At 60.6% G+C, this 13,654-nt stretch overlaps 1 protein-coding gene across 1 annotated transcript in view; it reads right to left on the minus strand.

Moving 5' to 3' along the window:
- The window catches only part of Dnah17 (dynein axonemal heavy chain 17), a 75,443-nt gene that overhangs the window by 50,760 nt on the left and 11,029 nt on the right, over positions 1-13,654 (minus strand). Inside the window, exons 11-20 of the mRNA XM_048366897.1 lie at positions 12,664-12,929; positions 12,126-12,321; positions 10,399-10,545; positions 9,065-9,173; positions 8,271-8,374; positions 7,055-7,195; positions 6,279-6,422; positions 2,922-3,108; positions 1,390-1,637; positions 173-342 (exon numbers count right to left, since the gene is read on the minus strand). Coding sequence (XP_048222854.1) covers positions 173-342; positions 1,390-1,637; positions 2,922-3,108; positions 6,279-6,422; positions 7,055-7,195; positions 8,271-8,374; positions 9,065-9,173; positions 10,399-10,545; positions 12,126-12,321; positions 12,664-12,929 — 1,712 coding nt within the window. The remainder of the gene's footprint in view (positions 1-172; positions 343-1,389; positions 1,638-2,921; positions 3,109-6,278; positions 6,423-7,054; positions 7,196-8,270; positions 8,375-9,064; positions 9,174-10,398; positions 10,546-12,125; positions 12,322-12,663; positions 12,930-13,654) is intronic.

Genomic DNA, 13,654 nt, shown 5'->3' on the forward strand with positions numbered 1-13,654 from the left:
CCTTCCTCTGCATCTGGAGCCCAGACATGGAGCCCAAGGCTCAGTACCCGTCCAGGATGGAGAGAGGGAGGTAGCCTTCACCCCACCCCTGCCCGAGGAGACAGGGACCCAGCACCAAGGACAGCGGCTGTCCCGCCCGCCCGGGTGGCCTGGGCTCTAGGGCCCCCCTGACCTGTTGATGACATGGTTGCTGAGGTAGCGTTTGAGCATGAGGCTCCAGCGCTTGATGGTGTTGAGCAGGGCCTGCTTGAAGGGGCGGCAGTCGCACTGCAGCCAGCCGTTGAACACCTTGGAGTTCTCGCACTTGGACACCTCCTCGTACAACTTCTCGTAGGAGTCGATCTGGAAGACACGCCTAGGGCTCTGTCTGCGGCCTCTCGGGAGGCTGAGCTGTTCTCCTTTCTCCCGCCCGAGGGCTCTCTGCGGCCCCCACCAAGGGGCTGGCCTGCCACAGAAGGAGCAGCGGGAGGAAGAGCCGGTGAAACCTCCACCTAGCAGCCGTGGCCACTGATCCTAGGGCTCCCTAATGTCACCAGCTGCCCCCTCCTTGGGGGGTGGCTCACAGAGCCCCCCATCCCCCATGCCAGTCCCGGAGCCCCAACTCAGGGCCTGGCACTGTCCCTTAGCTTATTTTTTTTTCTTTTGCCTGTCCTGGGGCTTGAACTCAGGGCCTGAGCACTGACCCTGGCTTCTTTTTGCTCTGCCACTTGAGCCACAGCACCACTTTTGGCCATTTTCTGTATATGTGGTGCTGGGGAATTGAACCCAGGGCTTCATGTATACGAGCTGAGCACTCTACCACTAGGCCAAGCCTTGTCCCTTAGCTTTTTTAGTCAAGGTTGGAACTCTACCATTTGACTCACACTTCCACTTCTGATCTTTTTTTTTTTTTTTTTTTTCCTGGTCGTTAATTGGAGATAAGAGTCTCCCAGACTTTTCTGCCTGAGCTGGCTTTGAACTGCGATCCTCAGATCTCAGCCCCCTGAGTTGTCTGGATGATAGGCCTGAGCCGTGGGCGCCCAGTTAGAGCTCTGTTTCTTACTGGGTCGTGGGAATGGCCTTGGGGTTCATGGGTGAGCTGACCCCAGAGGGCTGGGCCCTCCCAGAGCACCCAGGGAGAGCAAAAGCCCCTCTGAACCTGCCTTCCGCACCCCCACCCCCCGCCAGGGCCCAGCCTGCGGCCACACTCGGCCTCAGCCCCCTTCCTCAGACTCGCAGGACCTTGCACCGGGACAGGTGCAGCGTCCCTCTGTCTTTGTCACCCCAGAGCCAGGCGCCAGACCCCTCAGGCTCTTGCCAGAGCCGGAGCCCCACTGGAGCTGTGTGCTGCGGCCAGCCCTGTCCGTGCCCACGAGGAGGTGGGGTGGGCGGGCGGGCGGGGGCGGGCACCTGCAGCTGGAACTGCTCCAGGGTGGGCGGGGTCTTGGGCAGGTTATCCTGCCGCATCTCCAGCTCCTCCAGCGTGGGCGCGTGCCCAAAGATCAGGAAGTTCCGCATGAACTCCTGGGGGTCGTCCATCCACAGGTACGAGTACCGCTCGAAGGAGTCCTGGTACTCCTCGGCCTCCTTCATGGCGTTGATCACCAGGTTGGACAGCTCCTCCCGCATCTCCATGAGGTCCGTCATGTCCTCCAGGTCTGACTGCAGGGAGTGGAGGGAGGCCGCGGGTGAGAAGCCGTCCCTGGGCCGAGCCTTCCGGGACTCGTCCGGAGGAAACGGGGAGCTGGCCGACGTGGGGCTTCTCCCGGGAGCTCAGCGGGACGCGGCTTCTTCCCCTGCCAGCCTTGCTGGGGCCGTGTGCGCCCAGGGAGGCAAGGGGGACACGGATCGCTGCCCCACAGGGCTGGGCGGAGGCAGCGCCCGCAGCTCTGACCCCTGCCTCAGTTGTAATGCAGAGGAGGTCAGGGAGGCCGCGGAGGAAATGACCGTGGGCCAAGAGCTGATGGGAGGATGGGTAGAGCAAGAGAAGCAGCTTTCTGGGCAACAGAAGAGCACACGCAAAGGCCCTGTGGTGAGAGGAAGCAGAGCGCCTAGGCAATGGTGGCTGGAACAAAGTGCCCAGGAGATCTCTATGAGGCAAGTGACCATAACCCAACTGGTCTAAGCAAAAAGAGAACCACGAACTCAAGTGATCTGAGAATCCCTGAGACAGATGTGTGTGTTCATGAGTGTGTGTGTGTGTGTGTGTGTGTGTGTGTACCACATTTGCTTTGCTTTTGTTTTGTTGTGTTCTCACTGGGCTTTGTTGCTCAAGGCTGGTGCTCTACCGCTTGAACCACACCTCCCCTTCTGGCCTTTTGGTGGTTATTGGAGATAGGAGTCTTGGATTTGTCTGCCCAGGCTCATGTCTGGACTCAGTGCACTGACGGCCCCGCACCCCTCGGATGACCCCTCTCTGTGGTGGGGTGAGGGTTCTCTGGGGTTTGCATTTCCGTGGTGCCCACAAGCACCCTCACTGACACTGCTGCTGCCGGCCCTCCTGGAGCGGCGCGGCCGCGGCTTGGCCACGCGGGTTCTGCTGTGGCTCAGGTGCTGGGAGAAGCTGCCGTGGAAGGTGGAGGACGGCGCCTTTGTCAAAGTGCCTGAGCGCAGGGGGAGGCCCGGGGTGGAAATGGCAGCGGAATGAACGCCGTCAGGCGGAGCTAGGGCTCCGCTGCCCTCCCGGCGTCCTGCTGGGGAAGGAACCCCAGGCCCCGGCTGAGGAAAGGCTACTTGAGGAAGGAGGGATTTAATGGAGAGGAGAGGGGAAGGGAGCAGAGGGGAGGGGAGCGGGAGGGGAGGGGAGATAGCGTTCGCAGTCCTGGTGATCCAATGGGAGAGACCGTCAGAGGCATGCGCACAGCCGCCTGCACGAAGGTTAGAAAAGCACATGGCTGGAAGAGCCCCCGGGGCCCATGGGGGAAGCGTGGCAGGGCCCCGACCGACCTTGTAGCTCATCCTGCCCTTGGCCAGGCGGGGGATGAGCCTGGCCACGTTGTAGATGTCGTTGACTAGGCCCTCAATCAGCGACAGGAAGCCCTCATCCAAGCCCATCTCCAGCGAGGGGTTGAAGGTCAGCCCCTCCTCGTCCAGCTCCATGCGGACCTCAAACAGCGGGGCGACGCTCTCCTGAAAGGAATCGTCCTAGGGTCAGGGTCTCGGCCTCCACTGGGCTCTCAGTGCCTAGGCCGCCCACTCCAGACTGTCCACTCCAGACTGTCCACTGCAGACCGCCCACTCCAGACTGTCCACTCCAGACTGTCCACTCCAGACCACCCACTCCAGGCCGCCCACACCAGACCACCCACTGCAGACTGTCCACTCCAGACCACCCACTCCAGGCCGCCCACACCAGACCACCCACTGCAGACTGTCCACTCCAGACCACCCACTCCAGGCCGCCCACACCAGACCACCCACTGCAGACTGTCCACTCCAGACTGTCCACTGCAGACCGCCCACTCCAGGCTGCCCACTGCAGACCGTCCACTCCAGACCGCCCACTCCAGACTGTCCACTCCAGACTGTCCACTGCAGACCGCCCACTGCAGACTGTCCACTGCAGACCGCCCACTCCAGACCGCCCACTCCAGACTGTCCACTCCAGACTGTCCACTGCAGACCGCCCACTGCAGACTGTCCACTGCAGACTGTCCACTCCAGACCGCCCACTCCAGGCTGCCCACTGCAGATCATCCACTCTAGACTGCCCACTCCAGACCACCCACTCCAGACTGTCCACTGCAGACCGCCCACTCCAGGCTGCCCACTGCAGATCATCCACTCTAGACTGTCCACTCCAGACCATCCACTCCAGACCGCCCACTCCAGGCTGTAGCTGCCTCCTGATGAGCACTCTCCCCTCGAGCCCTGGGCCGCAGAGCCAGTGTCGGCCAGGCCAGGCCGGCCAGGGGAAGGCAGGGTGCAGGGAGGGAGGGCAGTGGTTGCACGGTTCAAAGCCCTTGGTGACCAATGGTTGCACAATCTTGAGCGAGTCCCTTTGCGCCTGTTCCCACAAAGCCATAGGAGGAGCCTAGTTTTGTAGGATGGGAGCGCTGGTTATTCCACCGGTGTGGGTTGCCATCAGGAATGAGTGAATCAGGGAGTGAATGAATGAACCAATCACACATGGGTAAATGCTCAAATCCCTTGCCAGGACCCAGCTCCGACTGCGTCCGGGAGAGTGCAGCGCTGCTGCGGGTACTGAGGCCAAGGCCCGAGGGCTGGACCGGGTCAGCCACGGGGCCCTTCCCACCACACCAGTGACTCGACGCTGCCTGGCCAATGCCACAGCCTCCAAGCTCCCCTAGACCCCAGGTGCCCGTGGGGGTCCAGGCCTGGGGAGCTCCCCAGGCCTGGGCTGGGCTGGCAGTCAGCAAGTAAACTGCAGGAAGTAAACTGCTATTGTGTTTTATTTTTTTGCCAGTCCTGGGGCTTGCACTCAGAACCTGAGCACTGTCCCTGGCTTCTTTTTGCTCAAGGCTAGCACTCTGCCACTTGAGCCACAGCGCCACTTCTGGCTTTTTCTATATATGTGGTGCTGGGGAATCAAACCCAGGGCTTCATGTATAGGAGGCAAGCACTCTACCCCTAGGCCATATTCCCAGCCCTTCTATTGTGTTTTAATGGCCTAATCTGTGATATGCTGTTTTTCTTTTCTTTTTCTTTTGTTTTTGCCCATGGTGGGGTTATGAACTCAGAGCCTTATGCTAGCTTGTCTTTCTTGTTCACAGCTGGTGCTCTAGCACTTGAGTCATGCCTCCAGTCTAACGTTTTGCTGGTTATTTTGGAGATGGAATCTTGTAGACTTTTTTTTTTGCCAGTTATGGGCCTTGGACTCAGGGCCTGAGCACTGTCCCTGGCTTCTTTTTGCTCAAGGCTAGCAGTCTGCCACTTGAGCCACAGCACCACCTCTGGCCTTTTCTGTGTATGTGGTGCTGGGGAATGGAACCCAGGGTTTCATGCATGCTAGGCAAGCACTCTACCACTAAGCCACACTCCCAGCCCTCTTGGAGACTTCTCTGCCTGGGCTGGTTTTGAGCCATGATCCTCCAGATCTCAGTTTCCTGAATATCCAGTGGCGCCTGGCTTGGTTACTTGGTTCTGGCTTCGTCATCACTGGTTATAGCAGCGGAACATGGACTGAGATAATCACGGAGATCAAACACAGCTCACACCTGCCTCCCTCCCTATTTGTGGGCGGTTAGGGAACTAGGCTCTCACCTCACTGGCAATATTCAGGATCATTTGGGAACTGTTGTAATACAAAGAACATTGGGGTCAGGCACAACGGCTCAAGCCTGTAACCCTAGCTTACTCAAGAGGCTGAGATCTGAGGATTGCAGTTTGAAGCCAACCCCAGTAGGAAAGTCTGTGAGCCTCTTATCTCCAGTAAACTACACCCACAAATCCAGAAGTGGGGTACTAGCATTGAGCAGAAAAAGCTCAGGGGCAGTGCCCAGGCCCTGAGTTCAAGTCCTAGTACTGGCACACACACACGGTAGGGAATGGGCGTTGGCAAACTCTAGTGGAATCTCTGTGGGGGTCACCTATGCGTCCTCTGGCTAACCTATCCAGCGCTTCTGCTTAGCCCGGGAGCCAGGCGAGGGGGCTGTTAGCTGGAGCTGCCGGCAGGACGCTCTCTCCGCCAGGGCCATGCAGAGGGGACAGTGACACTGCTTTTCCTCCCCTGGCAGCAGGGCGGGGACATCTGCTCAGACCTGCTCGGGCATTCAACAGTAGAGGGGTGCTACGGCAAATCCGAGGGGACCAGCCGGCGGGCCCGCAGGCCTGAGGCCGAGGAAGCAGGACGTTCAGTTTTAAAAGCAGGGCAAATTGGTCACTCCCGGCAGAACATACAGGTCCGTTCACCTGGGATGACGTGATGGCAGCCTGCTCCCCCGCCAACAAGCTCCAAGGCGCAGCTAGGAGCCACTGGCTCATGCCCGGAATCTTAGCTGAATGGGAGGAACATGGTTCTATGCCAGCCTGGGCAGAAAAGTTTGCGAGACCTCCTTCTCAACCAAGGGCTGGGCGCGGTGGCACACACCTTTCATCTCATTTTAGAATATGATGGGGAGCTTAAAACAGGTGCATCGCGGCTCCCGCGTGCCTGGGCAGGAGGTGAGAACCTGCCTCAAAATGAACCAGTGCCGACAACGGGCTGGAGGTGTGGCTCAGCAGTACAGCACCCGTGTAGCAAGCATGGGTCCAAATGGCCAACTCCAACACAGACCTTACATTTACACACACACACACACACACACACACACACACACACATCTTTGTTGCTGACTTACATCCATCACCATGTTGTCCGTTAGGTAGTTTAGAGATTTGCGGATGAAATGGTCAAACTCATCTAAGACCAGGTTGTCCACGTAGTTGACGTAATCCTTCCAAGACTGGCTCGTGGTGTCTGCTTTGAACAGCTCTGCGTTTTCCTGCACACAGACCCATTCCAGGACGCTCTGGACCCCCGGCCTCCCCCCCCAACCCCCCCTCCACCTCGCCCTCCCCGCAGGTCCCCGCTGAGCTCCTCAAATGCGCAGACCCGCCTGTGGTAAAGCGTGGCCCTGGCTCTCCCTTGCATCCCGGCCCAGGTTTCGGCTCCAGTGTCACCTCCTCAGAAGGCCCACCTTGAGCACCCCATCCCACTCGGGCTGGGCTCTACAAGAGGTACCCCAACCTTCGCACTGCTCCTGTTGCAGTGTGTTGGCTATGGCACAGAGTCCAGGGGTCCCCACTGTCTTGAGGGGTGCAGATCAGCACACAGTGCCTGTCTGCGGCCACCTAGCCCAGGAAGAGAGGATTTGGTGGCCTAGTACAGAGATGTCATTGCCTATACCAGCTTTGTGCAGGCAGGAGAGGGCTCTGAACCCCCTAGACCAGAGAGACAGCCCCCCCATCCAACAAGAGGAACTGGGTTTTGAAACATGGCGCAGGGTGGGTAGACTGTGTTAGGACGCAGCCTCCTCGGGTGACAGAGCGCGGGCTTCTGTGTGCACCAGAAGCCATGGCACTGAGCGCTGGTGTGCAGCCCGGGCGGAGCCTTTCTCTGCGGCCATCTGCTCACCGCGAGCATGCCTTGGATCTTGACGCCAGCCTCTTTGACGGCCGTGTAGCGCTTGTTGAGGTTGACGACCCTTCCATCCAAGTCCAGCAGGGCCTCCTTCTTGTTGTCCTTCCTTTCAAACAGGGGGTTGGTTGACCAGTCCTGGAAGGACACGGCAGGAGTGGGGTCAGCATCGGAGACCATGCTGGGACTTGCTGCTGGGTGGGCGTCTCCTCCTCCCTGCAGATCTTGGTCTGGAGCTGGTTGTCTGTGCCCTGCGCATGCCTGGGGCCCTGAGTGCCCCTGCCTGACCTCCTGAGAAAACTACCTGAGGGGATGAATATTCTACTCGTTGAAAATTGCCTCCCAAACCCAAAATTGCGCCAGGCCTCAGTGGCTCAACCTGTCATCCTAGCTACTCAGGAGGCTGAGATGTGAGGGTCAAGGTTCACAACAAATTCACGAGACTCTTATCTGCTCCAATCAAGCGGCGCTGCCAACCTTGAGCAGAAAAGCTAAGCAGGCGCGTGAGGCCCTGAGTTCAAGCCCCACCACTGACAAAAACCAACGAACACTAACAACGCAATGTGTGAGTAGGTCTCTGGGGTGGGTGCGGCTGCCACGCGGGGCAATAGGTTGGTGGAGAAGGAGAGATGGGCTCCAGCGAGACCCTCCATGGGGGAGCAGTTGTGGGTGGTGGGGTGAGTGGTGGGAAGTGGCCCCATCCGGCGGCTCTTCCTGGCTGTGACCAGAGCGGGCTGATTTCATGACCTGATGATTCTCACAGAACTGCCTGAAACCTGCTCACTTTCAATACACCATAGAGTCAGATCGGCATTGCAGGTTCACCGCAGGGGCAGGTTTTAAACACTTCCTTCCCGATGCACAGCTGTGAGACACCAGGGCAACTGTGTTCTGGGAGGAGCTTGAGGTAAAGAACTGCTTTACTTTTGTACTGAGCAATGGGCCTCTTTTGCCAGAGGGCTGAGCCTCAGCCAGTTTCCTTCCGCCCCTCCTTCTGGGCACTGGCATGGACTGGCACGGACTGGCATAGACGGGGCTCTTGCATGTACCTCTGTGAGCTGAATGAATTCCAACGGCTCTCTGCTGTCGTGCTGGCCCCGAGCATGAGGTGACGGGGTCCCCGGGCCTCTTGTCATGGGGCGTCACGGGCCGTGGACCCCTCCCCGGCACCACGGGGCTTCCAGGAAGCCTGCCCGGCCTGCAGCGTGCTTACCCTCATGGCCTGGATGATTCCTTCTACATTTTGCTTGGCCCTTTGCATCCTGTTCTGCAAGTTGTGCAGAATTTCCCGCATCTCTCGAATGTACTCGAACACACCTGAAATAGAAGCAGCAGGCCTTTTCCTTCAGGCAGCCCAGCTGGGCCGGGACTCTTCGGGCTGGCTGAGTGCTCATGAGCGTGGGGTGGCTTCGAAAACCCAGCTCCGGCTCTAGAGCACGGAGAGACCAGCACCAAGGGGTGCGTGGTGCATGTTGGGGAGACCAGAGCTTGTGCGTGGAGCTGCGAGGCCTGGGGCAGCGGGAGAAGGCCACGGGCGCAGTGGGGAGACCGGGGCTCTTACACCGAGACCCCGGCGGGGCCCCAGGACAGCATCACTTGGCCCCATCTTCTTGAGACCGAGGGACCGCCGCAGCGGGAGGCTGGAAAGGTGGCCCGCGACACACCAAAGGCCCCAGAGGGAAAGGAGCCACAGTGGGGTGCTCCTTGGGGCTTTGGGGGAGGCCTGGGCCTCCTCCTGGTCTCGTGTTGGGTGGAGGGGGCCTTGGGCCTCACTTCCGCCCACTTTTCCAGCAGCTGCCGGGGTCGGGGTACGGGGGTGTCGTTGCCCAATGCTGGGGGTGACACGAGGACAAGCGGGTTCAGGGTCCTTTGGACAGAACGCCAGCATAGTTTAAAGCTACTGCACCCAACAGGGAGGCTGCAGTGACCCTCCCAGGGGATCCGAGGAAGGGCTCGGGACACACTGGGGAGCCCTCACCCCAGGTTTAACCAAGGCAGCCTTCATACCTTCACCATTCCAGAACAAGGTGGTCTCGGCGCTCGACAGTCTGACATCAATTTCTTCTAGTTCTGACTTTATCAGCGGGAACTCCACATCCATCACTGTTGTCTTTATCTGCAGAACAAAGGCCACAGCATCAAGCTTTTGTCCCCAGAGCAGGTTCGCAAACGTTGTGGTTGCCAGGTGGGCTGGCTCCCCATCCAGGCCAGTTCGGGAAGGCGCGGTTTCGTTTAGCGCTCAGTGGGGAGGGTTTGGTCCCGGGCCGGCCCAGCGGCTTGGGGGGCCCGGGAGAGGCAAAGCCTTGTGGAGACGGGGGAGGGGGTGTGTGGCCAAGGAAGCTGCTCATCTTAAGGCGACCAGGAAGAGAGAGGAAGGAAGGGGTCAGGGTACGAATGCCCCCCCTCAAGGCCATAGCCCTAACCACCTAGCGTCCTCTCGCCAGGCATGCGTCCTACAGATCCCGCCACCAGCACCTCGCCTTTGCCCATTGAAGGTGTCAACCAGGACACTGGCTGTGCCCCAAGCTGGTCAAGTTCCGTGAGCCGGGGCTGCCTGGGAGGAAGCGGGGCCCGAGGATGTCCACCAGGCTCTGGATTTGGGTGGCATCTGGGTTTCTCTTGCCAAGGAGGAGCAGCAGCTCTGGAAGGGACTGTTGCCAAGGCTGATCCATGGTGGAGACTCATTTCTACCCGCTTCTTTGAGACCCCGTGTCAGGTCCTTGAGTCAAGGAATTCTTTTTTTTTTTTTTTCCAGTCCTGGGGCTTGGACTCAGGGCCTGAGCACTGTCCCTGGCTTCTTTTTGCTCAAGGCTAGCACTCTGCCACCTGAGCCACAGCGCCTCTTCTGGCCATTTTCTATATATGTGATGCTGGGGAATCGAACCCAGGGCTTCATGTATAGGAGGCAGGCACTCTTGCCACTAGGCCATATCCCTAGCCCCGAGTCCAGGAATTCTTGAGGTGCAGTAGCTGAGGCTGGACGGCCGCCTCTGGGCACGAACCCCCCTCTCTCCCCCTCCTCCCGCCTCCTCACTGGGGGCCGCTGGGCACTGGTGATCTTTGCCTGGATTACGAGATGTGTCCCCTGCCTCCCGCCACTCCCACGTGGAACATGGAATGAATGGCTTTACTATTGTCCAAAAGGGGCCCGGGACGGCGGCCCGTCCACGAGGCCGTGTGCCGCGTGCCGCATGCCAGGGGAAGTGTGCTTTCCTCCTGCGTGGGGGGGGGGGCCGGCTGGAGCCACACTGGGGCGCTAAGCTCCCCTGGCGTGTGGTTTGGTGAGGAAGCCTCACTCCCGGCGGCTGGGCGGAGCCCGTCCCGGAGCACACAGCGCGCACCTCGTTGTACCAGCCCACGATGAGCTCCAGGTTGCCCACGAACTTCCGGAAGGTTTCGTTGTCTGCAAACAGACTCTCGGCGCTCACCGGGATCTCTTTCTGCTGCTGGAAATTCAAGTACTTGACTTCCCTCAGGACTGCCACCAGCTAAACGGGAAGTGAAGATCAAGGACTGAGTTGGAAGGCAGGGGCGGGGGCAGGACACGGCCCTGGGGCCTTTCCCAGGCGGTGTGGCCGGAGGGTCACTGTCCTCGCTCTGCCCGTCTATCTGCAACAAAAACCACGGACACGGGCATCACCCTGGAGGAGGACATCGCTGCTCCTCATCTCCGCCCATGTCCCCTCCTGGGATCTGGCCTTCCCCATCCCTGTCCTTCTGCCTGAGAAGTGACCTCACACGGCTTCTGTCCCCTAAGCCAACTGCCATTCTCAGCAAGGTCTCAGGACCCTCCACCATGTCACATGACCTTCCTGCAGGCCACGCCCACCTCCTGGGCACCTGAGCACCGGCAAAGCGCGTCCTAAGTGCTCAGTATGGCCGCATGGAAGGAGGAATGGGTTGTAGTGGAAGGAAAGCCAGGCCCGTGGCTTCCCTGCCTTCCTGGAACCCCCGCCCGCACACACGACAGGTGTCGAGCCGTGTGCGTGGCTCAGCCCCTCTCCCACCTCTGCCCCCTGCCTTCCCTGCACACCAAGGTCCAGCCGTGCGCGTACTGCCCACCTCCCGCGCGCTGCTCCAGCTTGCCCACCTCGGCCACCACACTATCCCTCCGCAGCCGCCAGGAATCGCCAAGGCCCGGGCTGCGGGTTTCATCACGTGACCAGAGCCATCGAGGACGAGCGGCCGGCCACACCGCTGCCCGGTTGATAATTATGCTTACTTCTGGCCCCTGCGCCCCGATTCTCCTCTGTTTAAACCTAAAGCTCATGTCTGTACCCCGAAGACGAGCTGTCATGCTCACTCCTCTCCCTGCAGCGCTGTGTGCTTCCTTATTGAGCATACTGCAGCCGGTGGCCCGGCGCGACGCCCGGGAGCCCTGGACTCGAACCCGGGACCGAGCCCATCTTGCTAGGTCCTGTACAGACCGGCCTCCCTCCCTCCCTCCCTCCCACCCACCCCTCCCTCCCTCCCTCCCTCTCTCCCTCCCTCCCTCGATGTGCAGGGTTTGGAAGCCAGGACCATGCAATCATTCTATCACCAAGCCTCCCTCAAGCCCTGAAGCTGAGGATCTCCTGGGGCTTCTCCCTACCCCATGTGAACAGAGACCTACCGCCTCCCCCCCCCACAGGTGGACGGGGACCCACCGCCCCCCCCAGGTGGACGGGGACCCACCGCCCCCCCAGGTGGACGGGGACCCACCGCCCCCCCCAGGTGGATGGGGACCCACCGCCCCCCCAGGTGGACGGGGACCCACCGCCCCCCCAGGTGGACGGGGACCCACCGCCCCCCCCCAGGTGGATGGGGACACCCCCCAGGTGGACGGGGACCCACCGCACCCCCCCAGGTGGATGGGGACCCACCGCCCCCCCCAGGTGGACGGGGACCCACCGCTCCCCCCCAGGTGGACGGGGACCCACCGCCCCCCCCCCCAGGTGGACGGGGACCCACCGCCCCCCCCCCCCGGTGGACGGGGACCCACCGCTCCCCCCCAGGTGGACGGGGACCCACCGCCCCCCCCCAGGTGGATGGGGACCCACCGCCCCCCCCCTGGTGGACGGGGACCCACCGCCTTGCTGAAGTTGACTTGGATGAGGCCCGTGGTCGGGAGGCGCTGTATCAGCGGCTGGCCCAGGTTGAAGCGGCAGTCCTCGTCCACCCCGTGCACCCAGCGCCGGTAGATCTTCTCGCGGTAACTGCGCAGGAGCTCCATCATCTCCTCGTACTTCTTGTAGGTCAGCTTGGCCTCCACGCTGGACATGACCCTGGACATGACCGGAGTGGGGGGGGGGAGTGTGGCACCAGGCCGACCCCTGACCTCTCCCTCGGTGCCCCCGACGGCTGCTGCCTGGCCAGGGGCAGGGCGCGAGGTGGCAGGTGCAGCCTGTTCTGTTCCCTCCGGGCTGACAGGATGAATATACAAATAGAGCTCCAACCCCTCAGTCTGTGACGGCCAGTTCGAAACCGCCCAGAGCAAGCGCCTGAGTGGCCCTGGCAGAGCCGGGGCCGTGGAGCGTGGGGAGGGGGGCCCTGCCCGCCCTCCTTCCCTCTGCCCTCTCCTCTCGCTCCTCCTCGGGTGGCCTGGCCGGGTCCTGGCTGGGACTCACGGGTGCTCAATGTGCTTCAGGTGCTTCATGGACACCTCCAGCCTCTCCTGCAGCTCCAGGCTCCACTTGAGCTGCCCGGCCACGGGAGGCATGTTTCTGTGGATCGGGGGGATTTTGTTGTCCACGGACGCTGCCATCTGGGCATCGTACAGGAGCTTGGCATTGTCCAGCTCCCTGTCGAACATCTCCAGCATGGTGGAGTACCTGGGTACCACCTCGGTGAGGATCAGAGGCCGCTCCAGGAGGCCCCCACACATGTACAGGAGCTGGAGACACAGGAGAAGGCGAGTGTGAGGGCCCCCTGCCTGCCCCCCCCCCAGGCTGTCCACAAAACAAGCAAGAGCTGAGCACCACGGCCTCGTCAAGACACGGAGTCCCCGAGAATCACTCCCTGCACGGCCGGCGGTGAAACGGCCCCTCTGTGACTCCTGAGTTGCTGCATCTCAAGGCCACGAGCACCTGCTGTAAGCCAGGGGGACCCACCAGGTCCAGGGGCCACAGGAATCTGTTCCTGGTCCGGGAGGAATTGTAAGAGGCCACTCAAGAAGATGTTTCTACCAATTCCTGTGAATTAACTGAAAGTTCCCCAACTCTGTCTGTCCCCTCCGACCTGAGCTATTCTCTGCCACCGTCCCTTTGCAAGGGATCATCTTGTTTGCAGGAGGAAAGATTTCGATAAGCATCCAGTGGGAAAGGCAAACTGCCCCTCACACAGGTCTCCTTCTAGTCATTTTGAAGGAAACAGCCCAAAACTCAGGAGATTGCTGGTACTCCTGCCTAGTTATAAAGTAAGAAATTCTCCTGGACTTCCTCCAAGGACAAAGGCTGGGGTCAAGGCCAACCAAGCTGCACCCCTGTGACCTGAGACTGTTTCAACTGTGCACATATTCCACGGCCCCCTACTGCTGCCCCCCTCCTCGGTCCCCCTATCTAACCGGAGGCTAATGTCTGCACTTGAGAAGATGCGCTGCCTGTCACCACGGCTCTTTGT

Source organism: Perognathus longimembris, chromosome 17 (genome assembly GCF_023159225.1).
Source record: "Perognathus longimembris pacificus isolate PPM17 chromosome 17, ASM2315922v1, whole genome shotgun sequence".
In the NCBI taxonomy this organism is placed as follows: Eukaryota; Metazoa; Chordata; class Mammalia; order Rodentia; family Heteromyidae; genus Perognathus; species Perognathus longimembris.